This window comes from Apodemus sylvaticus, chromosome 16 (genome assembly GCF_947179515.1).
Source record: "Apodemus sylvaticus chromosome 16, mApoSyl1.1, whole genome shotgun sequence".
Lineage (NCBI taxonomy): Eukaryota > Metazoa > Chordata > Mammalia > Rodentia > Muridae > Apodemus > Apodemus sylvaticus.
In genome coordinates this window covers 65,202,028-65,228,812 of record NC_067487.1, presented here as the reverse complement: position 1 = coordinate 65,228,812, position 26,785 = coordinate 65,202,028, and the positions used below count along the sequence as shown (strand labels likewise).

The 26,785-nt window shown below is 46.6% G+C and overlaps 1 protein-coding gene across 6 annotated transcripts in view; it reads right to left on the bottom strand.

Moving 5' to 3' along the window:
• Window positions 1-397: 397 nt before the first annotated feature.
• Sv2c (synaptic vesicle glycoprotein 2C) overlaps window positions 398-26,785 on the bottom strand; it is a 185,536-nt gene continuing 159,148 nt past the window's right edge. For 5 of the 6 annotated variants that reach the window (XM_052159619.1, XM_052159620.1, XM_052159618.1 and 2 more), the window contains 7 exons: window positions 26,005-26,115; window positions 25,170-25,258; window positions 21,368-21,532; window positions 18,152-18,285; window positions 16,595-16,798; window positions 15,989-16,148; window positions 398-1,280 (listed from right to left, as the gene is read on the bottom strand). In XM_052159619.1, the coding sequence (XP_052015579.1) occupies window positions 1,097-1,280; window positions 15,989-16,148; window positions 16,595-16,798; window positions 18,152-18,285; window positions 21,368-21,532; window positions 25,170-25,258; window positions 26,005-26,115 (1,047 nt within the window). In that variant the 3' untranslated portion in view covers window positions 398-1,096. Of the gene's footprint in view, window positions 1,281-11,919; window positions 12,287-15,988; window positions 16,149-16,594; window positions 16,799-18,151; window positions 18,286-21,367; window positions 21,533-25,169; window positions 25,259-26,004; window positions 26,116-26,785 lie in introns of those variants that run through there. The other variant, XM_052159624.1, reaches the window with a different exon arrangement.

Below are 26,785 nucleotides of genomic sequence, written 5' to 3'. Positions count from 1 at the left end.
GACATCTCTGTACATAATGATTCGTGGAAACAGAAGTTTCCTTTTTTTCTGGAAGCTCCAGGGCTGTGGTCATGCGAGAAAAGCTTAAAATAAGCAAAGAGGATCCCCCTCCAACAAGACAGAGGCAGTTAAAAAGAATGCTGTTTAAATATGAGCCTTACACTGGTTGTTATCACAGGCTGCAAATCTACAAGGAGGTTTCAGATTTCAAAGATGTGTAAAAGGATGGCCCTGGGGGAGGGGCACCCAGCAAGAGACTAGAAGGTCATTTAACTGACAGCTGGCCCACAGCCTGGGTATGCTGGAAGGACACAACCTGATGTAGAGACTTGGCTAAAAAGAGACAGTGGACAGTTGGTCAAAGAAGGGTGGGTGGTGTTGACACTCAAGGGTATGAGAGAAGTTCCCTTCTGCATTTCCAAATAGCTTTGGTTGTGAACTTATTACTAATTTATATGTAAAATCTGCCTCCTTCAGCTCAAGTAGGGTTTTGTTGCCAACTGGGGACAGATTTAAAATTTTTCTTGTTAGCAAAATCACCTTAATAGTCCTGCCTGAAAGAGCCCCCACCCAGAAGTGCTTGGTGTCACTTAATTTTCTTGTAATACCCTGCTGTAGCAGCAAGAGTGGCTGGCTGTCCTTTTTCTAAGTAAACAGGAAATATCACTCTGTATGAAAAAAAAAAAAAGAAAGAAAAAGAAATCCCTTTTCTCAGCACAAACTCAATTATGCCAACTTAAACTTCCTGTTAATAGAGCGTCAGGAGCAGGGTCTATTTCTTACACCAGCACAGGCTTTTTAGATTCTTGGTGAATGTAGTCCTCAGAAAGCCTGGGCGACTGGGACATTTTTGGAACACTTCCATGGGTCACTGGGAAGCTGGAACGTCACAGTTAGGAAAAGATAACAAAGCATGGGGGGCAGGGAATCCTGCAAATCACACTGGAGGGGGAAGACAACACGCAACTACATCATACGTCACAGCAAAAGTTTGTGTTCTGGTATTTGGCCACCGTTCTATACATAAAAACTCTGAAGCCTTGAGTCAGGCAATAGGACCCACCCATGGTGGGAGAAGCGAATGGCTTTTGTCGAGTCACATCAGAACCTGGGTTCGTGTGTCGGGCAGGCGCAGCCCCACGAGTCCTCCACACACGAGCACGGTGGACGCCAGCAGGATGGGGATTGCTTTGGTGATGCTGACCAAGGAGCCGAAAATTAAGTTTCCCAGGACTGCCGCTGCTTTACAGAGTGCGTTCAGGAAGCCAAAGCCCGTTGCTCTGCAAGGGACGGAAACACAGATGCTGTTTAGAGAATGGGGCGCGGGAGTCCGGCTCTAGACTTACACGTTCCATGCAGTCATTCGCGATGGTCTTTACGTGGCTTGCGCTGTAGATAATTAAATGCTCGTTAGCAAACGCGGAGGCAGAGGAGCCAGCTGTCAGTGCCGTGGCCGGTCTCCGGATGACGTACATACCACTCTACTGACTCTTATTTTGGCACAGAAGAAAAAAACCAAGCTCTTTCTTGGCCCAATGCGTGTGTGTTGGAAGGGCAGTTCTACTAAGTAAAAGTTAATTTCACTCCATGCAGGTCCTCTCAGGATAAATTCAGGCTTAAAGCCTCTTTCTGTAGGAGTCAGCTCGCTTCTGCATCTCCTCTGTCCCCGGAGAAGACCCCGGGGAGGGGGACTGGGCAATCTAGCAGGCTCTCAGGTCTGCTAGATCAGCCTGCCTCTCAGCGACTCAGCACCTGCAAGTTTACTTAGGTCAACATCTGGGGCTGCGCATTTCCAGTCGTAAGAGTTCTCACCGTTGCTAAGAGTTGCTGTGCAACACGTGTACCCTTTAAAAGGTACCTCTCAACATCACTGTGCGTTCTCTCTCTCTCTCTCTCTCTCTCTCTCTCTTTTGTCCCTCTCGTTCTAACTGTCTCCAAGTCTCTCTGTCTGTCTGTCTGATGTCCCCACTCTGAGACTGTTTTTTACTACCGTACCCCCAAACCTCTTGCCTTAGGTTTGTTGCACAGAGATCCCTTAGCGGCATACCGAGACCCACCCAGGTACCTTCCGACGCTTTACCCTAATGATAGCGATATGGCAATGGGTTTCATTAGACTTATTTTATTTTCATTTTCTTCTTATTAGTTATCTAAATGAATATTCCTAGATTTTATTTTTATAAAATAAAATTATTCATCTATTTATTCATCTAGTGTGTATGTGGAGATCAGAGACCTTGGGGGAATCAGCTAGCACTGAACTTAGCATCCTCCTGCTTCAGCTTCTTGAGAACTGTGAGTATAGGGTATTTGCTACCAGGTCGGTATAATGTGCTTCGTTTTTAGAACACTTATTTATTTATTTTGTGTATATGAATACACTATTGCTCTCTTCAGACACACCAGAAGAGGGCATGGATCCCCTTACAGATGGTTGGGAGCCACCATGTGGATGCTGGGAATTGAGCTCAGGACGTCAGGAAGAACAGTCAGGTCTCTTAACCGCTGAGCCATCTCTCTAGACCCTGCTTGATTTTTTTTAAACAATTAAAGTCGACCGACTTTTCATGAGGTGTGGCCTCCACTTCTAGGCACCAGGAAGGCGAGCCAGCAGACTTTTATCCCTAACGTTTCTGCTAGTGCATGGAAAACAAATGCAGCCTGAGCATGCCTGGCCTGGAACCTGTGGGACCTTAACTGTTTCAGGTTTGAATGTGGAATATGTGCATAGCCATTCCTAGCCGAACACTTTCATCCAGAAACTCGCAGTCCACAGTGCTTTAGAGTCTGAACCTCACAAGCATATGGACTTTCAGGTTAGTGGTGTTCAGCATTAGGAATGAGCAAGGAGCTAATGGAGTGTCACCACGGGCTGGGAGATGGCTCAGTACAGGTGAGTGCTGACTGGGAAGGGAGAGGACCTGGATTCCAACCCTCAGAGCACACATAACAAAAGCACGGCTTCCCGTGTCTGTAACTCCAACGTTGGGGAGGGGTGGGGGCAGAGATAGGAAGGCAGATTCTGGGAACCAGTCAGCCTAGCAGAAACAGTGAACTCCTGGTTCAATGACAAAATAAGAAAGAAAGAAGGAAGGAAGGAAGGGAGGAAAAAAGAAGAAAGCAAGAAAGAAAGAAGAGGGAAATAATACAGGGAGATGATACCCAGTGTCCTCCTCTTGCCTCCACATATATGTGAACGTGAACATAACACATGCACACACACACATGTCACACACACACACACACACACACACACACACACAATCATTTCCTTATGGGAATTCTCTGTGGGAGATAGACCTATGTTACAGAGAATCAGATCGTGGGCCTAAAGATCTTGTCTGTTGTGTGTTAGCATCTAAGATGCGCAGACGTGTGAGGTCCCTCCCCTTCCTGTCTCTTGGCATCGGCTTCCTTCCCCTCCCTTACCTCTTCCACTTCTTTCCTTTTTTCCTCCCTCCGGGGATTGAACCCACAGCCTCAGACACACTAAGCTGTGTCCTATCACTGAGCTTCACTCTCAGCCCAGACGTGTATATTCTTTGGAAAGGAAAAATCTTCATCTGTTTAGTGTTCACGGGTTGGGTGTTTCCTTTCGGACAGGAAACGTTGATTTTCCCATGATTTTACATCTACCACTGACATCATGAGAGTATGTAAATTTCCTTCTGGCCCTGTCAGTACACTGTTTTCTGGCCTCTTGCTGAGAGTCAGTGGGGATTAAAGGCAGATTAAATGTGCAGCATTTTTAGGATATGTTTTCATTTAACCCACAAAGGAAATTGAATCTTCTGTGCTGCAGATTGAAGCGGTTAGCACACACCTACCTTTCTGTGACTGACTTGGAAGTCCTTGTGGGGTTTCCTTTGACAACTGCTCATCAGTGATACTTCCTGCACTGCGTGTTTTTAGAATCTGAGAAATGCATTGTGGTTCCTCTGCATCCAGCCTCTTGATATGCCACTGAAGGAGACTCAACATCCCCAAGGCCGCCTCACCCCTGTGAGCTCGGGAGGCCAGTCTGGGTGTTCCTGTACTCTACCAATGATCCTGCTGGCTCAGACACATCTAAAAAGAGCAGCAGCAGCAGCAGCAACAACAACAACAACAACAACAACAAGAAAATCCAAAATCAGTAGAGAAACTACATGTCTGCTTTCTCCTCATAGAGCTCTGGTGTAGAGAGAGCAAGGGTTTCCTGCCTTCCCTCGCCTAGCCATCAGAAAAGAGAACAAGATTTGCTATCTCTCTGCTAAATCTGCCCTCTGCATGTCTCTCTAGCCAGACCTCATCCTCAATTGGAGCTTAGACAAGTCCTTAGCATGTACGTCCTTATCCTAGACAAACAAACCCTGCTGCTTCAGAACCTCCTGGCCCCATTCTGTCTAGATGCTTTGATGGGCTAGCCTTAACTAATATCGTCAATAGTGGACGTTCACCACCAACACTAGGACTCACTCCGGGTGTTGTGCATCCTGTAGGGTTTGATGAATAGAAGATGACATAATTGCCCAACAATATGGCAGCACTCAACGTAATCTATTGTCTTAAAAACCTGCTGAGTGCTGCTTGTTCATCCCCCTCCCCCAGCGTCCTCCCCTTCCCCCCCCCCCCCCCCCAAGCCCTGGCTCCCCTTGGTCCTTTGCCTGACAAACTGTCACGAGCCACCACCTTCATCTTCTGGTGTTAAGATAACGTACATCCTGCTGGGGAAAACAGCTAGAGCGTGTGTGTCGCTGATAAGAAAAAGGAAAACATTTTCTTGTCATGACATCTAGGGCTCCCCAGCTGTAGAACAACTCTCATAGGGTTAACATCTGGGCTAGGGTAACCCTATGTCACCAAGCCACGACCCTCTGCTGTGACCCAGAACAGGGTAAAAAATGTGGAGCGATATCTCCTCACACCACTGGACCTGGAGCTGGGGATGGGATAGCTGTTGATGTCTGGGTGGTAGGGATGGCTTTGGGAGCCTCTGGTATGAGAGGACTCTAAAAGGAAGACTTCTTATTTCTTGATACCCTCTGTCTTCGTTTCCCAAGCTGAAGCTGTACTTCAAATGAAGTCTGGTGTCAGCACTGGAGAAATCGTGCCCGCCCTTCTCTCTGTACTTGTCTTGTTCCTTCAAATATCTGCAGCTGGAGAGTGTGATGTTCAGCGCATCCGAGGCCCAGCTGTGTTACAGAATCCACTTCAGAAGCGTGTCTCCCTGGGGGCTATCTGCTTTCTCTGAAGTAAAGCTTTCATTCTAGTCATCCCTGTTTTCCCTTAAAGTAAGGGATTGCTTTTGCAGGTCACCTCATGCTTCCCTGGCCCTTGAGGACAGGGACTCAAGCTCCGGGGGTCTCCGCTTGATTTCTCGGCATCAGGCTGGCCCCTGTATTCTTTTTCAGACTGAGATCTTTTTCTACTGCCTTTTACCCAGGCTTTATCAAAAGGAGAGTGAAATGGTGTTCTCTCTCTCTCTCTCTCTCTCTCTCTGCCCTTTCTGCTTCTTCCAGCCAGACTTTGTTGTCTATTATTGCTGACACACACCTATGACACATATATCCTTTTCTTACACTACCCCGTGCCTCATTCTGTCCTTGTCCCATAAACTCTACTGTGTCCCCTCCCCGAGTCTGAAATGTGACTGGTTCTTTGGAAGATTTCACAATTTAGTGGGTTCTAGTTTAGTTACATTGCTTTAGGATTCAATTGATTAAATTTAATTGTTTTATTATTTTTTATGTATGTGTATTTTGCCTTCATGTGTGTATCTGTGTCACTGGTATGCAATGTCCATGGAAGCCAGAAGAGGGCATCTAACCCTTTAGAACTAGAGTTAGAGACCACTGTGAGGCGCTTGTTGGGCACTGGAATCGAACCTGGGTCCTCTGAAACACTCAGTCAACCCTGCTTGCTCACTCCCTGCTCTCTCCGGCCCAAACATGCATTTATTATTATATGCAAGTACACTGTAGCTGTCCTCAGACACACCAGAAGAGGGCGTCAGATCTCACTACGGATGGTTGTGAGCTACCATGTGGTTGCTGGGATTTGAACTCTGGACCTTCGGGAGAATAGTCAGTGCTCTTAACCACTGAGCCATCTCTCCAGCCTCCCTCCCCCATTCTGTATTTTAATGGAGGTTGTATTTAATGGAGGTATTTAAAGACAATTGCTGTCTCCATTGTGGATGGAGAAAGACTGGGGCTGCCCTAATAGCTTCTTCCGTTGTACCTTGTTGCTGAGGGATGCTTCTGTTTTGGATGAAAAGGAGAAAAAGAATCAGGAGTTAGGGTCATGACTGGTGTGTGTGTGTGTGTGTGTGTGTGTGTGTGTGTGTGAAGCACCACTAGCCTTTGCTTTGACACTGAATCCCTGCCCTGCATACTGATAAAGTTGTTAGGGGAAAAGTAATTGCTGCACTTTGTAAAGGTCTGGGATAGCAGGGCTCAAGCTCCTCTCACAGATGTCACCTGCTGAGAGAAAAAGGGAAAGCCTTCTCTTCTAGGCGAAGCTTCTGGAAGGAGCAGGGAGAGGTTTTTTTTTTTCCCCTAGTCAGCATCATCAAGTGATCCACAGAAGTTATAAAAAGAATACTCAAGACTCAGCATGGGGCATTTGGAAAAGTACAGGCTGTGCTTAAATCGAGGCTACATTGGGATGTAAACACTCATCTGGAAACGGGTTATTTGAAACACACAAGTTTCATTATATGTAATGTCTCAGAAACAATTCTGTGAAGAAAGGCCAGTTTCCCAGGTCAGCTCAGAGCTGTTTTGACACTGAACCTGCTTGATTTCACAGACGCTAACTGGCCTAGAAGCCCTCAAGTGTTTGTTACGCAAACTCATCTTATGTGCAGTCCTATGAGCGGGTTCCCCTACGCATTTATTTATACTCACTTAATGATCACTCACTAAGCACCTTTTCTATTTCATGCGTGTATGCGCCAGGCTCTCCGTGAACTCTCCAGCTTCCTGCTTCCACGTTTTGAGTGCTGAGATTACAGGTGTGCACCATCACGCCAAGCATCGAGCAACCGCGCATCTCACTTGTGCGAGCGCTGCCCTGTGCTGCCCTGACTACAGAGCTGACGGCTGTCTTTCTTTGGGTGGGTGCAGTCGGGAAGATGTCTCAGAAGGGACATGAGAACAGGACTGGCCTTGTTGGGACAGCTGGAGATTACCCTGCTGAAGGATGACATCTGGTCAGGCTGTTCTTCCTTCCCAATATTCATTTGTCTTATGTCACGGTTCCCACTCAGTCCCCCTTATTACACCCCTAAAGACGTCTTTAATGCCAAATGGGCTATCTCGCTCCAGCCCGGAGCGCATGTTTCCTGTCTTTGCACATTGCTGTTGTCAACCTGGGGTTAGGATGGCAAGCTGACTGATCTAAGACATGCGGGCAGGTACAAACACTCAGCTGTTGGATATCACCCAACCTTGTAGCTTTTCAAAGAGCAGTGACTCCGGATATGGTGGCATGTAGTAAGCCACCCTTTGTTCTTCTCTGTTACAAGATGGCGCTGGCCACATGCAGCTCCCTGGTGGTAAATCACTTGAGTACATGCGCAGTGTGCTGTATTTTATCACACTTACATGCTAATGAAATACTCCCTTAGTTGGCCTATGAGGAAACAGCTGGCTATCTCCCTTGGCAGACGGGGCTGAGTAGGCTTTATAAGGAGGCCAGGCTGGGAGAGAACCCAGGGCTACCAAAAGAAGAAATAAGCTTAACTCAAGGTTTCCTGGTGTTGCGTCCTCTTTGCTGGCGAGGGTGGACGTGACAGTGGCATGCGCTTATAAACCCAGCACATGGGAGGCAGTGGTGGAGGGACTGCAAGATTAGGGCAGCCTGGGCTACATAACATATATAGGACCAGCCTGAGCAACATAACACATATAGGACCAGCCTGAGCTACATGAGTGACACCCTGTTTCAAAGCAAAACCACAAGACAAAATGCAAATATGGGTCTAGGTATGGGTATTTTTCAGAAGTTCTCAGGGACCACAAGGCATGCCCAGGACTGAGGACGTTGTCACCTTCCCAGGGATGGGTGCCTTTTAACGTTGACTTGGGTGTCCTGTTAAACACCAGAGGAAGTGACAAAAGAAATCATACCTTTCCCCTCCACCAACAAATCATTTTCTCCCGTATCCTTTTCTACCTGTTTCCAGTCATGCAAGCAGAGCCTTTTTTTTTCTTTCAATTTTGCTTTCTTTAAACAAAAAGCAAGCAAGCAAACAAACAAAATCACCCACATAACGCTTTGTTTCATGTCGTTTGTGTTTGGATGTTTTGTTTAGTATGCAACCATCATTTCTCTAACTGCACCCTTGGCTAGTGAGGCTTCCAAGCTCAGCATAACATCAATGATAACTGCAATTAACACTCAAAATACACAACAGACTTTGTGTTCCTTAGGGAGCATCGGGCAGGCTAGAGCAGCCAGGAAGAGGGTTGAGGATGCTGCCTAGTGGTGACTGGAGGCTATGAGATGGGTGGGGCAGAGAGAGGGGGAAGGGAGAGGGGGAGGGGAGAAGGAAGAGAGCAAAGGTGGGGGGGAGGGCTTCTCTTCTAAGTGTACTCCAGCTTTTTTGTTGTTGTTGTTTTTGTTTTGCTTGCTTGTTTGTTTGTTTTCAAGGCAGGGTTTCTCCATGTAGTTCTGGCTGTCCAGGAACTCACTCTGTAGACCAGGCTGACCTTGAACCCATAGATCTGCCTGCCTCTGCCTCCCGAGTGCTGGGATTAAGGTACACGTGCCACCACGCCCAGCTGTGTTCCTGCTTCTGTTTGCTTGTATTGTTGCTATTATTATTTTTGTAGTGAGAAAAAAAAAGTCTTACTATATATTCTCACGACCCCCACCCTTCCCACCTCCACCTTCTGATTTGTTGGGTTTGGTGGTGTGGTTTTGTTTTGTTTTAGACCCAGCCTCTGTGCAGCCCAGACTAACCAGCAACAAGCCTGCCACAGCTTCAGAGCGTGAAGACTCCAGGCCAGGAACGACCAAGCTGGCTCCTGCTCCTGTGCAGTCTGCGTTTCACATGTCGTGTCGTATCTAGTTACTTTACCAAGCACCCTCAGCGTCTCCCTAACCTAGCTCCCTCCTCATCAGCTTCTTCCTAAGGTCTCCTCTCTCTTGGCTCCGCAGGGTTCCTTCCTTGAGGCTTCTGCCCACACTGAGATTCTCTCAAACGCATCTCCTGACCAGGAGTTAGCCTCCCATAGGCTGGCTACACCTGGAGGGGCTGGCTGCCTAGCCCTTGCAGGGGATCACCATGAGCCCTCCTCAGAGGCATAAGGATGCCTGGGATACTCAGTAAATGAGTAACTTCCAAAGACATCAGAAGTAGATTTTTGAAAGCATTTAAGTGGGCAATTTTGGACCTTTTCTTAGGTATTAGTTAGATGATGTCTGTTTATTTGATGCTAAAATACCATCTTGCTTTTTGTCCCTTTTTTTTTTTCAGAGAAAATGACAAGTCTGACTTCTCAAGTCAGAACACTGAGTGCAGTTGCTTGTTCATTGTCTCTGTATGAGCTCTGGAGATTGAACCCAGTGTAGACCCTTGCATATGTGAGTCAGGGTAGCCATCGATGAGCTGTGTACCTGTCCCTCCACAGAGTTCTGATATTTAATGGGAAATATTTGTCTTGCTAAGAAGAGGTGCATCTTCCTCAGTGAGGCTGGATGCCAGCCTGAACCCCAACTAACCTGCTTTCCTAACTCCCTCAAGTGGAAAGTGCTCCCCACAAGTTGGGCTGAGCTCCAAGTGGCTGTCCATGCAATCCCAAAGTCCCTCTACCATCAAGGGACTTCCTGTTCCTTTTTACAGGTCCCTGTTCCCGTTACTCACTCCTGCATTCCCATGAAACCCAGGCAATAATGGGAGCCTTTGTTTCTTATCACTGAATCTGATAAACCTGGCTAGAAAGTGTGGGCCCAGGCCAGGGGGAAGGAGAATAGAGGGACCAGGGAATGCAGGGCAGCAAGTCGGGGTTCATCTGAGGTCAAGGACCACTCACACTGTTGTGTGGCCCAGTAACCCGTGAGCTTCTGGGTTTTATGTAGGTTTTGTTGTTGTTGTGGTTTGATTTAAGGTTTTTGTTTGTTTGTTATTTTCTTGTTGTTTTAATCAGTAAGTCATCCAGACTGGCCTTGACCTTTACTCTGTGACCCAGGCAGTTCTGCAACTTGCAATCCTCCAGTCTCAGCCTTTCACGTGCTGGGATTACAGGCTTGTGCCACCCTCCCTGGCTGGCCCTAGGAAAGCTTCCTGAACAGACTCCACTCTGTGTTCCAAGCCTCCTGGGAAGGCAGAGAGCTACCTACACCTGTCACCTGTCTGAGGCTTGGTGGCCCTGGATAAGCTACTTTCATGACAGGGTCTCCTTCCCTCCTCTGCAAGGAAGGAAGAATAACTAACTACTCTTTAGGGTGCAAGCTCTGGGTAAAGTTAATGTCTTAACTTCGCCACACAGCACCTCATTCCCTGTCCAGTTCATGGGGAGCGAAACAGGGTCCTGGAAGGTAGAAGGACTGCCCCAGCCGTCCAGCTGATTTCCAACAGGAACTGCACCTGCATTCAGAAGTTTCCTTTCCTCCACTGGGGCAGCGGGGCGGCAGGACCTAGCAGGCAGTGCGATGTGAGGAAGGGAGCTGACAGCCATGGGTCCAGAGATCAAGGAGCAGGTGGCAGAAGTGGCATGGGACACTGAGGGGTCAGCGAAGAGACGCGCTCACAACAGGTCTGAACGGCCTCAGACACAGAGGACACTATAGTCCATTCGCAGGTGAATTTTTTCCTATAAAACTTTTTTGTATTAGTTTTTTTTTTTTTTGTTTTTTGTTTTTGTTTATTTATTTATTTTTTTTTGGTCTGAGACAAAGTCTATGTAAGGTAGGTTGTCCATGAGCTGTGCTCCCCCTCCCTTTGACTTCTAAGTGCTGATGTATGGGCCACCACGCTCAGCTTAAGATAGGAGCTTGGGGCTCATTGATTCAGCAGATAAGGAAGACACAGTCCTATGTTTAAGAAACCATGGCTTTAGTTCGAGTCAGACAGTAAACAGTAAAGACACCAATGTCCCACTGTCATGCACTCTATGGTGTGGTTCACTAACACAGCTCAGAATTTAAAGGCGGTTGGTTCATCGGGAGTCAGCAGGCAGGGAATGATCGCGCTAGAAGCATCTATCATGGAGGCCAGCACGAGGGGGGATGCTAATAAGCACGGGGATGGGTTTTCATTGGTGGTAGGAATAGGGTTGAGGGCATGCAGTTGATTGGCAACAATGTCCTGCCCTTAGCACAACAGGCAATCAGGTATTCCCTTGAGCCTGGCAGACTCAAGCTATGGTAGTCTTCTTGGTGTGATTGCAGGTCCTAGAGCACACATGCTCTGCACCCCAAATTTGAACAAGGACTCAGACACCCAATGGGCTTACAAGCTGGTGTTTGTGTTATTACTACATCTCCGTGTCTGTGGCCCTTTGATGTGAGGACTTGGTCAGTACCCGCAGTAGAGAGAGGCGACTTCATAGAGCTCAGGCATTGGCTGGATGACTATTCTCCTCACCTGCTCCTCATCTGTCCTGTTTTAACCTGCAGCAGCATCCATCTCCACAGCAATGTAGCTGTGAGGCTCCGGTGTATAGAGGTAGCGTGCGCTGCCCACCCCTTCCGCTCTCCACCCCTTCCGCTCTCCACCCCTTCCGCTCTCCACCCCTTCCGTTGCCCACCCCTTCCGTTGCCCACCCCTTCCGCTCTCCACCCCTTCCGCTCTCCACCCCTTCCGTTCTCCACCCCTTCCATTGCCCACCGCTTCCACTGCCCACCCCTTCCGCTCCCCACCCCATCTGCTCCCCTTCTTTTTTCAGGGACAGGTTTATGCTGCATAGTTCAGGCTGACCTGGAATTTCCTATATAGCTTATCTTGCCCTAAAATTTATAATCCCAATCCTCCTGCCTCAGTACACCCAGTGCTGGATTACAGATACAGGCCACTATGTGCAGCTCTCACTCCCCCTAGATGAAAGGAAAGACTCTGCTGAATGACCAAAGTGTAAACATATGGGAAAATGCAAACAGATCTAACCGAGTGACATGGCATCCAGAGACCAGTAAACTGAGAGTGCATGGGTTGGTGACAAGAAGGCAGTCAGTAGAGGGGACCCGGCATGAGGTTTACTTCATTCCATATCTCAAACAATCGCAGCACAGGCTAGCTGAGTGGTCTTCCTACACACGCAACGATGGTCAGTAAGAGTGTCAAGACTGCAGGTTGGCTCTGGGAAGGAAGTGGAAACATCTGTCTGAACAGCAGCAGTCCTGAAGGGAAGAACTTAGGGAGTTAGCTCTGGTGAGTGGTCTGATGCTAGCTCACTGAGAAAGAAAACTCCCATGGATCGGGGTGACAGCACAAGCCATCAAGGCTCGCTGGGGGTGGGTGGCAGGTGTGAGCTGCCAGGAGTTTCCTCCTCCTAGCTGAATTGTGTACGTGAGAAGTGGCCGGGAGAGGCAGGAACTCTCTGCAGGAAGGACGTAAACCCTGAAGACAGGCCTGCTCAGGGGCCTGAGTGATGCTGTGTGAGCACAGGTTACCTCACCTTCCACGTGTGATTCCTGGCCTGAGGTCCAGGGATGGAGAGCCAAGAGGATGAAGGACACATCAGGACCCATGAAGGATGACGTGTGGGCTCTGCCATGGCCACACGGTGGCAGCAGAAAGCCACTGGCAAGCCTGCAGCCCTGCTGGCCTAGAAGCAAAGTGTACTAGAGCATACAAGGCCACTGGGCTACACTTAGGATTTGAGAGAAGTCTACAGTTTTGACAACAAAGGGGGATTAAAAATAAAAGGATGGGGGCATTGAATGGCATATAAACCTGGTGTAGCCACTCCTCCAACTGGTCCCTTCGCCTCCTACCCTGAGGGCCTTGCCATTCACTGTCACCTGTGCTGTGAAAGATCTCTTCCAAAGTATCAACTATCACCTCACAGGATCTATGTCTCCCTGGACGATGCAGTTACTGTCACAGCTCTCCTTCCCACCTGCAATCTCTCTGTCCCTGGACAGTTTCGCTTTCCTCTACAGCACTCAGTACCAACTGATACACTAGGTCTACTTAGCTAGTAGTTTATTGATTGTCTTCTCCAATACTGTGTAGGCTCCATTAAGCCTTGGCTTCTCTCTGACAACCACTGTATCCCAGGGACTGAAACCCCCCTCGGGGCCCAGGACACGCATTCCCTAAGTATCTGTTGGATCAATGAGTCAGTGGGCTCTCTCCCTAGCTCAGGTGTCATTTTGCTTCCAACATAAATATTCAAATGCCCATTGGACAGCTCCATGCAGACAGGAAAATTCAACCTCCTCCAAATGGAACCCTCTATCTCCCTAACTGCAGTCTGAAGGCTCTGCTCCCTGAGTGTCCCTGCCTCAGCATGACATAACCACTCTTCAAACTGAAACAAGGATCCCCTTTGGGAACCTCCTTCCCTCATTTCAATGTGTAGACAAGCATGTAATTCCCCCGCAACCCCGAATATCCAAGAACACATGGAATTCTGACTTCTCCTTTTCCCCATCTACATTTTCTCTAGATTATGTCTTCCTCCTTAGGATGCAATGCAAGTGAGATTCCTGTCTCCTTTCTGGGTGTTGAGTGAACTCTTAACCTATGGCTGGTTTGCCCGTGTCTCTGTAGGTCCCTTCTTCTGTCCTCATAGGAAGATCAATGCATTGCCTTCTGCTGGACTTCGCTAGCTCTCTTCCTTCTAGGGCTTTGCAGGTGGCATTTTGCCGACTACCTGCTCTGCCTATCCTTTGTGTGCCTGTAACCCACTATTCTTCAAGCCCAAGTTCAGATACTGCTCTTCCAAGAAGACACAGCAACTTCCACATTCCTTCTCCCAGTAACAGCCGGACCACGCTGTAACTGTATGAACATGTAACTGACATGTAACTGACATATGCCTGTCCTTCCCGGAGAGGAACCATTATGCAGGGCTTCCCCAGGCCTTGCACATCCGATTCCTTCCTGCCCTCTCCTTTCACAGAGGACCCAGGAGAACACACAGAGCAAGCTTCCCTTTCCTTTCCTTGGTGTTTCACCTTTCCAACCTCTGAACCGAGGCAGACCAAGGTTATTCAAAGGAAAGGGTTACTCAATCCTGGTGTTTCTCTCCTTTCTCTTTCAAAGCCAGTGCCCCTCCCAAAGAGAATATCCATCTGTCACCCTCCTATGAGCTGTGTGACATGTGATTTAATCTAAAATTTCATCAAACTCACGATGTAAAACAAACAGGAAGGAGGCTCTCTCAGCCTGGCTTTAAGACAGAGGGTGTGGATTTTGTGGGCCCAGGTTTTTATTTTTTCAAGACAGGGTTTCTCTGTGTAGCCCTGGCTGTCCTGGAACTTACTCTGTAGATCAGGCTGGCCTCGAACTCAGAAATCCACTTGCCTCTGCCTCCCAAGTGCCGGGATTAAAGGTGTGTGCCACCACTGCCTGGTGGGCCCAGGTTTTAAAATGCGATGCTGATGAAGGAAACTCAGTGACCTCCTGCCACACAGAGAGTGAGCATAGGAGGTGGGTGGATGACCCAGGGGATGCTGTGTGCAGACTGTATGGTTCTCACTGCTGGAGAAAATGATGGAGGATTTACTAAGGATGTGAATGAGAATGCTTGACAAGTAGTCTTTTAGGGCCTTGGGTTTTGGATGTTCTATAGGAAGTTAGACATATGGGGACCAAAATAGGTCCTTTATACTAAGAAATGCTGTAAAGATGTTCCTGAAGAATAAATGTGTAAGTCCTCCCTGTACAGGATATACCCAGGGGTGTAATAAACTGACAAAATCAAGTCATAGGATCAGTAACAAATCAAGAGCTCAAATGTCTCAGTGTGGTCCTTTTATAGGGGGATGAGATTGTCCTTTTTATCGAAGGCTACAGCATATTCCAGTGCAGTGGACTTACTTCCATGGCGATAAAACACAGGACTTTGCATGGGATGAAAGATGGCACAGGGCATATGTTTCATCTCATGTCAGATGGCAAAGCAGGATTGTAATGCTTTGAATGTAATTATTCAGCTGCAGAGTTCCACTGATATGATGATATGATGCACAAGGCATCCATGTCTCCTCTGGTGACTGTGTGACTCAGTATTCCAGCCCCAACCTTTTTCTTAGAAAGAAAGAGTGTGTGTGACCATGTGTTTGTGTATGTGCTTGGGTGCATGTGTGTGCACATATGTATGTACATGTGTGTGTGCATGTATGTATGTATGTATGTATGTATGTGTGTGTTCATGTGAGCACAAATATGTGCAAGCCGGAGTGTACTGTGGAGGTCAGAGGTCAACTTGAGGCGTTGTTCCTCTCTTTCTGCTTGCCCTGACTGTTTTACTGTTCCATGCAGTTTGCCCAGGCTGGCTGGCCTGGGAGTTTCTGGGGATTCTCCTGCTTTCGCCCCTCCCACCAGGAGCACTGGGATTTCAGACACCTGCTGCTGTGCTCAGATTTATGTGGGTTCTAGGTCTTCCCACTTGGCATGGCTCTACCCATTGAGCCATGTCTCCAGCTTTCTTTTGATAATTATCAATATGTTAGGCTTTCTTCCAACAGACTAGAAAGGTCAAGAGTCTAGAAACCTTCTAGAAACCTCTTTGTAGTTGCTAGGACAAGGACCTGCAAATGTAAGGTAATGACCTTCTCAGGACTGATAAGTACTCATAATGGAGGCTGAGATAGGCTATTAAATCCTAATGTTCACTGTGATTTTACAGCTCCCTGTTATTGTTAGCCAACACGTTAGACCACAGATGTAATTAAATTTCTCCACTGCCCCATGAACTCCTGCCAAGAACCTTTTTAAAAGATACAAGCAAAACCTACAAGTTCATAAGCTAGATATTCTGTGGATTTTCACTGCCGTGGGAGTGGCTGATTTCTGTAACAACCTTTCATTGGTCCCGTGTCAGCCTACCTGCGGTCTGTGGGGTACAGTTCCACCGTGACTACATCGAGAGAATTCCACGCTGAGATGGTCAGTCCATTGTACAAACACAGCATACCTATCATCATGGACTCGCTGGTGCCAAACCACAGGAAGAAGCAGCTGATCCCTGAGAGCACCATGGACCCACCTGCCAAGAGAGGATAACAGTTGGAGTGTTTCCTGCCATCTCAGCTGATGAGGACCTTTGGGCCTTGGAGCTCTCTCAAGAAGATAGTTCCATGGGGAAGCTTCAGACTGGGCTCCATAGAACTAAGTCCAAGTGCATCCACATGGTTGAAAGGTGGCCTACACGGCTCGTGAATGCGGCTAGTACAAATGCACAGGATCCCTTACTCATCTACTTAACTAGGAGAATACATGTTAGTTACGTATCACTAGTATTTCAGTTTGTAACTTATGGAGATTGCTCGTATGAATTTTAATTAGATACAGTTTTCACTCCAGTTCAGTCCTAATGAAAGGCCTAAGGGATTTCTTACAAACATGCATTTCTAAGGGACAGGGATGAGGTAGAAGACTGGTTCTCTCTAGATCACAGGGGTAGCTCTTCATCTTGTGAGTGTGAGCACACACCTAGCATCGTTAAGCGCCCAATTCTGTCCATCAGGAGAGCAGACACGATATTTCCTGGTAACACTGCCAATGTCCCAAGAAAGTTGACAAAGTAAATCCAGTAGGCACTGTAGTCATCATCAAAAGTAATCTGGCATCCTGTCTTGTTGTGAAGAAATGAGCAGTTTTGAAATTCACTGTCTATGAATTTATAGGGCTCAAAATCTGCAGAAAGAACAACAACAACAAAAATCCATTAAACTCCTGTCAGGTGCAGGTAACAGATATGGAAAGTAACAGAAAGCCACTGAGAGGCATCAGCCAAGAGTCATGGCACTGCCACCAAGAGTCATGGCACTGCCGGTTCCTTGGGGACTCCATAGCTGGAGCTGCTTTGACTTGCCAGAACATGAGAGCTAGTGGGCATGTCACATTACAAAGCAACAGCATGGAGGGTTCCCTTTGTTGGCAAAGGAAATAAAAGTGTCATTTTTAGGGGCTCTGAAGTACGCCAAAGGAATAAGACTCTCTTTGAGTTCTTGAAGCTACATTTGTAGTTCGAGGTCTGTGTAGATAAATGCACAGAAAAAGGAAGTCAACTCTGCAGGTCACCGGCATTCTTTCTGTGCTTCCTGTTGGTTGTAGCCCATCATATTCCTCGCTGGTCATGAGTCACCCTCTGCTCCCTCAACTGAGCTGGTCTTCTGGAGTCAAATGGATTAGAAGACAATGCTTCACCTTGTTCTCATCAGAGTCCGGCAGAACTGGCCCTTGATTGGGCACCAAAAAGGCAGGGCTGCCAGTAGGGCAAATCACACCTTCCCACAGTGCTGGGATGTGATTCTAGATAACTATGTGGGAATGGGAAAGTACAGACACGAGTCACGTATGCCAGGATCCCAAGGTTGGCTGTTGGTTACTATTGTGACAAAATTACTTAACTTTTCTAATCCCAACAGTCAGGAGGCAGAGGCAGGTGGATCTCTGTGAGTTTGAGGCCAGATTGGTCTATAGAGTGAGTTCCAAGTCAACTAGGGATACACAGAAAAATCCTGTCTAAAACCAAAACCAAAATCAAAAGCCAAAACTGGGGGATGGGGGTGAGGAGTGGGGGGGCTGGAGAGATGGCTCAGTGGTTAAGAGCACTGACTGCTCTTCTGAATGTCCTGAGTTCAAATCCCAGCAACTGTTTATAATTAGATCTGACACCCTGCCCTCTTCTGGTTGTCTGAAGACAGCTACAGTGTACTGACATATAACAATAAAAACATCTTTAAAAAAGAAAGCCCAAACCAAACTAAAACTATTCCCCAAAGGCATCTATCTATCTATCTATCTATCTATCTATCTATCTTTGAACTTGGGTGAGCCTCTATATTAAACCCAAGAAAGCAAAACAGTACCAACTTGCTTTTGATTCAACTAATACAGGGAAATTGTTCCTTCACACTTTAATCTCCCCTTGCCACACAAGCCTCTAGGCACCCTGTCACATGAGTATGACATTTCTGCCAAGACAAAGGCCTTTGAAGGCTTCCTGCTCCCACTGAAGTAGTGTTATCAGCATTGGCAACCTACCTGTATTCTCAAAAAGGGTATCAATAAACGTGCAGTTCTTGAAGTAGGTGTTGACCGAGGTCACATCGTCAAAGGTGCAGGACTTAAACACGGAATCTTTGAAGGTTACCGATTTGAACTTGACTCCAAGGAATCTGTACAGCACACATACACACAAACAAATTGATGCCAATGACTTTTATCTACTTGAGTCCAAAGCTAAGTCTAATGGATTTAGAGATGTGACACCATGCTATAACCATCTTTAAGTTATAAAGGGCATCCTGGCTTTCCAGGGTTTTCCAGGCTTTCCCCCCTTTGGCCTTGGATATGCTGGTTTGTCTGGCTGCACCACTGTTCGGTGTTATTTCTTGTCAGGAGAAGCAATGACAGACGCACAAGTTGTTTCTTTACAGTGGTGGCAAAGGGTCTCAAGAGCTAAGCATTTGTTCCCTGAGGCTCTGAGCTGTTTGGTTATCATCCCTACCCTCTAGCCTCTTCACAAATCCTTCACAGATGGGGAAAGTCTCCACTGAGACTTGTGAATCTATCTAACCTGAAGATGTGCTAACATCTGAACTTTATATTTTTACCTATATTTGCATGTTACAGTGGTGGAGACTGAACCCAGGAACGTGCAATGTTAGACAAGTGCTTGCTACTGAGCTCCGTCACTAGCCCTCTGGGTGCTTCATAAAAGTCTGTGTTTTCAGTTTAGAAGCTTAGATGGCAGAGCCTGGGAGTTCCGGTTCTCCATGGGAGGGGTGACTGACAAGGAGGAGAAAAGGCACACTAATTTCCAGGAGTCTTCCTTCTCACAAGCAAATTGAAACACAAGACCCCTATTTACTTTGGAGACACACAGAATGACGAAATGGGCTCAAGTACATTATTTAAGGCACTGCAATGGGAATTCTGGGTAGTGAAGATAATGGCTTTAATGAGCCTCATGTCTCAAAGGAGCCCAGGAGTCATTGATGCAGACTCACTGAAGCCCTAGGAAAGTGTGCACCATTGAATCTTGCTTCTTTAGTAAGAGACTTCTTTGCCAAGAATCTCTCAGAACATTCTGCATACAGACAAGGAGGGACATCCTATATTATCTGTGCAGTCCACCTGGAAGGTATTCCAGGTCAGGGTATAGAATCTCTGCTGGAGAAAACTGCTCAGGGACGCTACCACTGAAACGTGAGTCAGCAGCAGAATTTCACATTTCTCTGAAAGATTTTCAGAGACTTAAATAGCATTTTTATGATAGCATTTTCCTATCATCTAAAACGTGTAACAAATGCAAAAAAAAAATATGCTTGGTAGGTTTCCCTTTGTTTGGAGTCCTAATATCAACCAACCAACCAACCAACCAACCAACCAACCAATCAGTCTCTCTCTCCTCTCCGCCCATTTCTGTATGCATATAAGTGTGTGTGCAAGTCTGTATCTAGGAGAAAGTATATCTACGGCATACATATAAAGAACAGAGGAAAACCTTCAGTGCTGTTCTTACTTTTCCACCTTGTTTAGATTAAGATCTTCTTGGTTTTTTTTTTTTTTTTATTATTTTCACTGTACATAGCCCAGGCTAGCACATAGCCCAGGCTAGCACATAGCCCAGGCTAGCACATAGCCCAGGCTAGCACATAGCCCAGGCTAGCACATAGCCCAGGCTAGCTGGCTATTGAGCTTCCAGTGATTCTTCCATCTCGCTCCCATCTCTCCATAGGAGTCCTTGGACTACAGATGTGTGTGCAACCAGGTCTGGCTTCTGTGTGGATTCATCAGGTTTTCGTGGCAAGTATTTCGCCTGTGTGTGTGTGTGTGTGTAGGAGTTGCAGGGGATGAGTGAGAAAGAGGCTGTGTGGCCCGACTGTGACAAGGTCTCTCCTTTTGGTGGCTTAATTCACCTAACATGATGGTCTCCATCCATCCATTTTCCAGAGTGGTATAACTTCTTCCTTTATGAGTAAACTTTAATAACAGAAAACTTGAAGCTGGGTGGTGGCGACGCATGCCTTTAATCCCAGCACTTGGGAGGCAGAGGCAGGTTCTGTACTCAAGGTCAGCGTAGTCTACGAGTGAATTTCCCAGAAACCCTATCTCCAAAAACCAAAACTAAAACCAAAATAAAAACCAATCCAACCAACCAGTCAACTGACCAAATTAAAAAAACAACAAAAAAACCCCACCCCCCAAAATGATTGAAAAAAATTTGAAAAATAAATAGTTTTATTTATGCAAATAAATAAAACTATCACAGCACACACACACACACACACACACACACACACACACACACGATGATTAGGCCTCTCATTAAATTGCTAATTACAATAATGACTCCCATACTTCCATACTGGCAAGTATCCATTATCTAGGCCACAAGCATTCCACAAAAACTTTTTCATTTTAATAAACAGGCTTTTTGCCTTGGGGAATTTTGATTACTTTTTTTAAAATTTCATCATTTAAAAAATTGAGACAATTATCTATGAATAATGAGCTACTGTGAGTTCATATCAGCGAATTTTGCTCAGGCGGTGCATAAATGAACATGATTACCTGTCTATCCCTTTTTGTCTTGGAAAAGATGAAGCAGACCCAGCTCCCTGAGCTCCTGGTTATCCTAAGTCTAGGAAGTAGTGGGTCCTGTGCTCCTCCTCCCTAAGCCTCTGCGGTTTTGACCGCCCTTCACTCGGGGAGAGTTTCTGCTCCTTCACTAACAGGCTCCCTGACACACAGAACTGCAGATCTCTGTTTGCATTGCACAGTGGTGACCAGAAATGGGGCCCTTTTCAAAAACGGAGATTTCCCTGGACACTCCTGTCTCTCCCCTAAATCTCTCTCCCCCAAGTCTCTCCTCCTTCCTGTTTCCTTCCAAGGTCCCCTCTTCTCTTCCCTATCTTGTCCCCCTTGTCCCCGCTCTTTAAACCCCTCTGAGCTCTCTTCTTCCTAGCTGTGAGTAAGCACGAGGCAACTCAGTTTCAGAAGTGGCTTTGTTGATTTTTGTTTAAATTCTAAGAGGCATATGATTGATTCTCTGCCAGTTTCTCAAGTAGTTTGAAGTGACTGACAAGTGTGTATCTTTAAAGTAAATGTTAAGTTATTAAAATTCATCAATAATAATAATAAATAATAATAATAATAAAAACACAATTGAAAACCCTTAGTTATTATTAATTGTACGACACAGCGAAGCAAGTTTGGCTGACTAGCTAGCAAGTTAAATCAAAGTCTCCATACCTGCCGTTGTCATACTCCATTCCAGTGTGGATCTGGTTCTCCATGGTGAAGTTGATGCTGAAGTTGGCATATTTATCCTTTTGCACATTCCTAGTTAGCAGCGCATACTCGTCGGACTGGAGATGTTTGATGACGTCAGGGAACCAAACAGACAATCCGTAGTACCTGTGAGAGCAGAGAAACGTGTCTGCAGCACACACACACACACACACACACACACACACACACAGCTTCCCTTACACAGTCAGAACGGCAGTGGCTCTTAGAAGCACTTCCAGGTATGACTGGCACCTTGAAACATTTGAACAAACTATCACACGTATTTGGTGTGCTACCCCCTCCCCTTGCAAAAACAAAGTAGAGAGACAGTGGGAACAGCCAGCTGTAATCCCTGAAGCCCTTTGGGAAGGGATTTAAATCTCATCATGTACCTATCCATAATGCTATGGTCTGAGTGTGTCCCCCTGTGTAGAAGAGGGTACCAGATCATGTTATGGATGGTTGTGAGCCACCATGTGGTTGCTGGGATTTGAACTCAGGACCTTCAGAAGAGCAGTCAGTCCTTTTTTAACCATTGAGCCAACTCTCCAGCCACCCCCAACCCCCATGGTGGTATTAAATGAGGCCTCTGAGTAGTAGTGTGTATAGACTGAAACACATGGCATGGTGGCCCTGACGTCTTTCATACCAACCTGGGCTCTGCTGAGGAACCCTGTGTCCTAGTCTGGCGGAACAGAGTCCTGGGATCCAGGAAGGAAGAGGTCACAGGAGGGACTCTTTACTAATGGAACATCTTTCTTGCGTCTTACATGACTGTGGCACTTCTAGCCTGGAGTAGGAGCTGTGTTTCCCAAAGGGGTTCAAGGCAGCAGAAAGGGTCATTCAGGCCCATTCCTTCCCCCCCTCCTCTCCTCTAGCCCCTCTTCTGCCCTAGCCTTCTCTCCTCACCCCTGTCTTTCTTCTCACACCAGGTCTCATATAGCCCAGAAGGCCTCAAATGTCTTACGTGGCTGAGCACGGCCTTGAACACGTAATCTCCCTGCCTCCACTTCCCTACTGGTGGGGTTGGAGGCATGTGACACCAGGCCTGCTCAAAGGTGCTGGGGAATCGAACCCAGAGCTTCGTGCACACCAGGTGATCCCTCTACCAGCTGAGCTACCCAAATGCCCCGGGTTATTTCCACTCTCGGCTTCATGTGTGGTTCTAAGAGCTGTGACATGTGACATGTGACATACTGCTGGGCTATTAGAAGCCACTGATCACATGAAGCCACAAAGTCCCTGAAAGACGGCCAGTCCCACTTGAGATGTGCTGGTAGCACTGGGCTTTCAAGAATTAAAAAAAAAAAAAGGATGTAAAATCAGTTAGGAATAATGTTATAGTGATACACTAGATATAATGAGTTAAATAAAACAGTATTAAAATTAAGTTTATATAATCTTTTTCTTTTTGTGGGTCTAGCTACCAGAAATGTCAAAAGCAATATGTGGATCAAAGTATATTTGAATCGGATAGTGTTACGCTAATGTAGTAGATTTCAACTTATGATCCCTGGATCCACGTCCATGAACCAGGCCTGATCCAGGACCTGATGGCTCTAGGGTGGAGTACTGAGGGGGGAGGGGGCTCTGTTGTACTCTTGAGTTTTCTTCTAGTTTATCCCAGTGATACTCAGATACCCCAGGGAGGAAGTGGTTTGCCTACAGTGTGAATTTGGGCCTCTTGGCTGAGTCTTGGCTTACTATACTTATGATGACCAGGATATAGGACTAACCACCTTCCATAGGCTGTTACTCAGATACAACAGGATGCCAAGTGCCTATCACACCACGGGTACCCAAAAGACCAAATGAGTCATAATTGTCATCATTGTCACCAGGAATCCTCAAGCATTTCCTCCTCTGAGTTGCATAGATTTCCACACACCCCATCCCCCCCCATCACAACCTCTGCATCCCCGCAGTGGGGGTGTGAGGGTGGTCATGGAGCAGGCAATGACTCAGGGTACAAAGACAGGGGGTTGCTTTCTAGTTAGTCACAAGGTGGAGACTTGCATTGTGGAGGAAAACACATTATCTTTGGAAGTCCACCATGAACAACATGGAATTTTAACTGATATTTTACCCATTCAGCAAACGTTTGCTGAATGTCATTTCAACAGTCAGTACTGAGATTCCAGGAAGGAAGAGGCAACACTTGCTAGAGTCAGCAATGAGTGAGTTACCCAGATGAACAGCGGGTACTGGCCACCCAGAGGGTACCTTTGTGACTATCTTTGTCTTTTTTGTACTTCACTCTGTGCTGAGCTAATGATAGGAACCCAACACTACTTATTTTCCTCTCCATCTTTCTTCTAAAATTATATAATTTAGAAGTTGGGAGAGATTGCTCAACATGCCTCCCTCCTCCCACCCCCAGAACTGGGAATGGAACCCCTGACTCACACATGCCCGGTGAGTGCTATGCCACTGAGCCAGGCCTCAGCTTGAAGCCTCTGAACTTAGAAACGGGGAATAAAATCACATGGACAACCATAGCAGAGTGGATCCCTGCCCAAAGCCTTCCCCTTCCCCTTCCTCAGACCTTCCCAACACTAGGAAAGGGATCCCTCTGGTTCCTTCCTCTTCCCCTTCCTCAGACCTTCCCAACACTGGGAAAGGGATCCCTCTGGTTCCTTTAATAAAACCATGACTTGCCCCCTGCATTCTTAAAACATATATACAGTAGTTTTATTCATGTGACAACTGTTTACTGAGCTCCTTTTATGTGTCTCATGATATATAAGTGTATACACACACACACACACACACACACACACACACACACACACACACACACACACACACCATTCCTACATGGTGCTTCCAGAGAAGGCCTAACTTTTAATCTTGAAATTCTGGTTGTGAGCCTTATTTTTTTTAAGAATTATTTATTTATTTTATATACACTGTAGCTGTCTTCAGACACACCAGAAGAGGACATCAGATCCCATTACAGATGGTTGTGAGCCACCTGGGAATTGAACTCAGGAGCTCTGGAAGAGCAGTCACTGCTCTTCACTGCTGAGCCAAATCTCCAGCCCTGAGTATTAGTATTAGTTTTTAATGGCTATGTGATCTCTCCAGCTCTCTTTTAGTCTTTACACTGAATTTAAAAAAACTTCCAGGGGGCTGGAGAGATGGCTCAGTGGTTAAGAACACTGACCATTCTTCTGAAGGCCTTGAGTTCAAATCCTAGCAACCACAAGGTGGCTCACAACCATCCATAATGATATCTGGCTCCCTCTCCTGGAGTGTCTGAAGACAGCTACAGTATACTTACATCTAATAAATAAATCTTAAAAAAAAAAAAAAGAGTGTAGCGATAAATTTAGCTAAACTTGGATGCTCATCCTGGTGCAGGGTGGTGGGCCAAGGGAAGGAGGGGAGGAACAGGCCCTCAAACTCAGGGAAAAGCAGACGGAGACAGAGGGCAGCACAGGTGAGTCGCCCAGGGCTTTATGTGACTTCCCAAATGCCAAATGAATTTCCCAGCAAGATTAATAAAAGGGTTAGCTTATCAGTTATAGATACTACAACTGCCAGCAAATGTGAATTGAAAAAAAAAGTCCTACGTCCTAGCCCTTCCCATCAAATTATAAAAGAGTTGAGTTCTTATAGGGCTGAATTCTAGCAAGTTAGCAGGATTGAGTCATGATTTTTTTTTTTAAAGAAGTAAGTTTTAAAAGGACAAAGAGAGAAATGACTTGGATTTACAATGTGACAGTTGATTTTATCCTCCAAGAATTCAAATGTCACTTACCCAAAGGACAGGGTGAACCAAACAATTGTAAGCTTTATGGTGTTCTCCCTGACTGGGTAGTTGAAGCATCTCATAAAAGTCAACCAGATCTGTAAAACACCGGATGGTTAGTTTTCTTAGACAGTTACATAGTGAGCCCACTCCCCAGATCTTCTCATCAAATTATGAAAGAGCTGAGTTCTTACAGAGCTGAATTAACTTCAACAAAAAGATAAGATCTTAAAATCAATACAAAAGCAAAGGCTGGAATCTTCCTTCCTTCCTTCCTTCCTTCCTTCCTTCCTTCCTTCCTTCCTTCCTTCCTTCTTTCCTTCCTTCCTTCCTCCTGTCCTCTCTTTTCCTTTCTTTCTTCTCTCCTCTTGCAGTCCTAGTGACCGAACCCAGGACCTTACGTGAGCTGGACAAGTGTCCCACCATTATCAACATCCCCAAGTCCCCCTTCAATTTTTGTTTTGAGACAGGTTCTCACTAAGCTTCCCAGGCTGGTTTTGAACTTTCAATCCTCCTGCCTCAGCCTCCTGAGTGCCTGGAATGACAGGCCTTACCCACCAAGCCAGCCCAGGAATGTTCACTTTTCATATTTCTGGAAGTCAATAGATACCAAGCTGGACTCTCATGACCCTAACTCCTGGCCTGATCCCTCCTTCCTTCCTCAAGGTGGAGCACATCTGTTAGCTCTGAGCCAAGAGAGGCCCGTTTCCTGGTTCTAGTCCAAGAGACAAGAGTCTTGGAGAAGGGACATGTCCTCCTCATCGGAAAGGCATAGCCAGTCCCTCTTTGACCACCCCCAAATGTCGGATGTTGACATATAGCTTGTTATGCAATGCATACTCACCCCGTATAGTTCGGTGCGGATCCGAACAAAACACCTCCTGTACCACGTTCCCGTGTCGCTCTCAATTTCAATCAGCTCATCAATTTGTTTGGGAGTCTTGATTTTATTTACCTGTGGGCAGCAGCAGAGTGCAGAGAGCTCACTTCTCTCCTGGGAAGTTGCCACACTCAGTCTATTTATTTTAAACCCAACGCTTAATGGAAAATGGTATTTGGTAAGAATTGTTCATGCACAGGAGAACACTAGCAGAGAAGTACAGATGCAAAGGCCATCTGAAGGAACTGAATATGACTCAGTGAGGGGGATGCCACAGAGAAAGCAAGCAGGGTGAGGTGACAAGAGTCAGATGCCTCCTGATTACTATAAAGACCCACGCCAGCAGCAGCAGATCAGACGCCTGAGGGACGAGCTTCTGCTTTTACTGTTACTTTGCTTGGATATTATTTGGGGGGTGGAGCCACCTAAATATTTGATGAATATGGATGTTACATGTCAACTTTCATCTCTAGAGCATCACTATGACCTGTTCTTCCTTTGCCCACAGGCAAGCCAGTGGCTGCCCGACAGACACCCATAGGCGGCTGCAATGGAAGGTGATACTTCTATTGAGAATCACCAACCCCAACTCTTCAGTCATATGAGGGAAAAGATGAAGGTTCAGTGTGGCGAGGAGCATCTGTGGCTTGAGGCAGCCTCTTGGAGCAGACTTCCAATCCTGGGAAAGAATGACGGGGCGTGGGGAGGGAGAGAGAGAGAGAGGAAAGAGCGGGGGGAGGGGGAA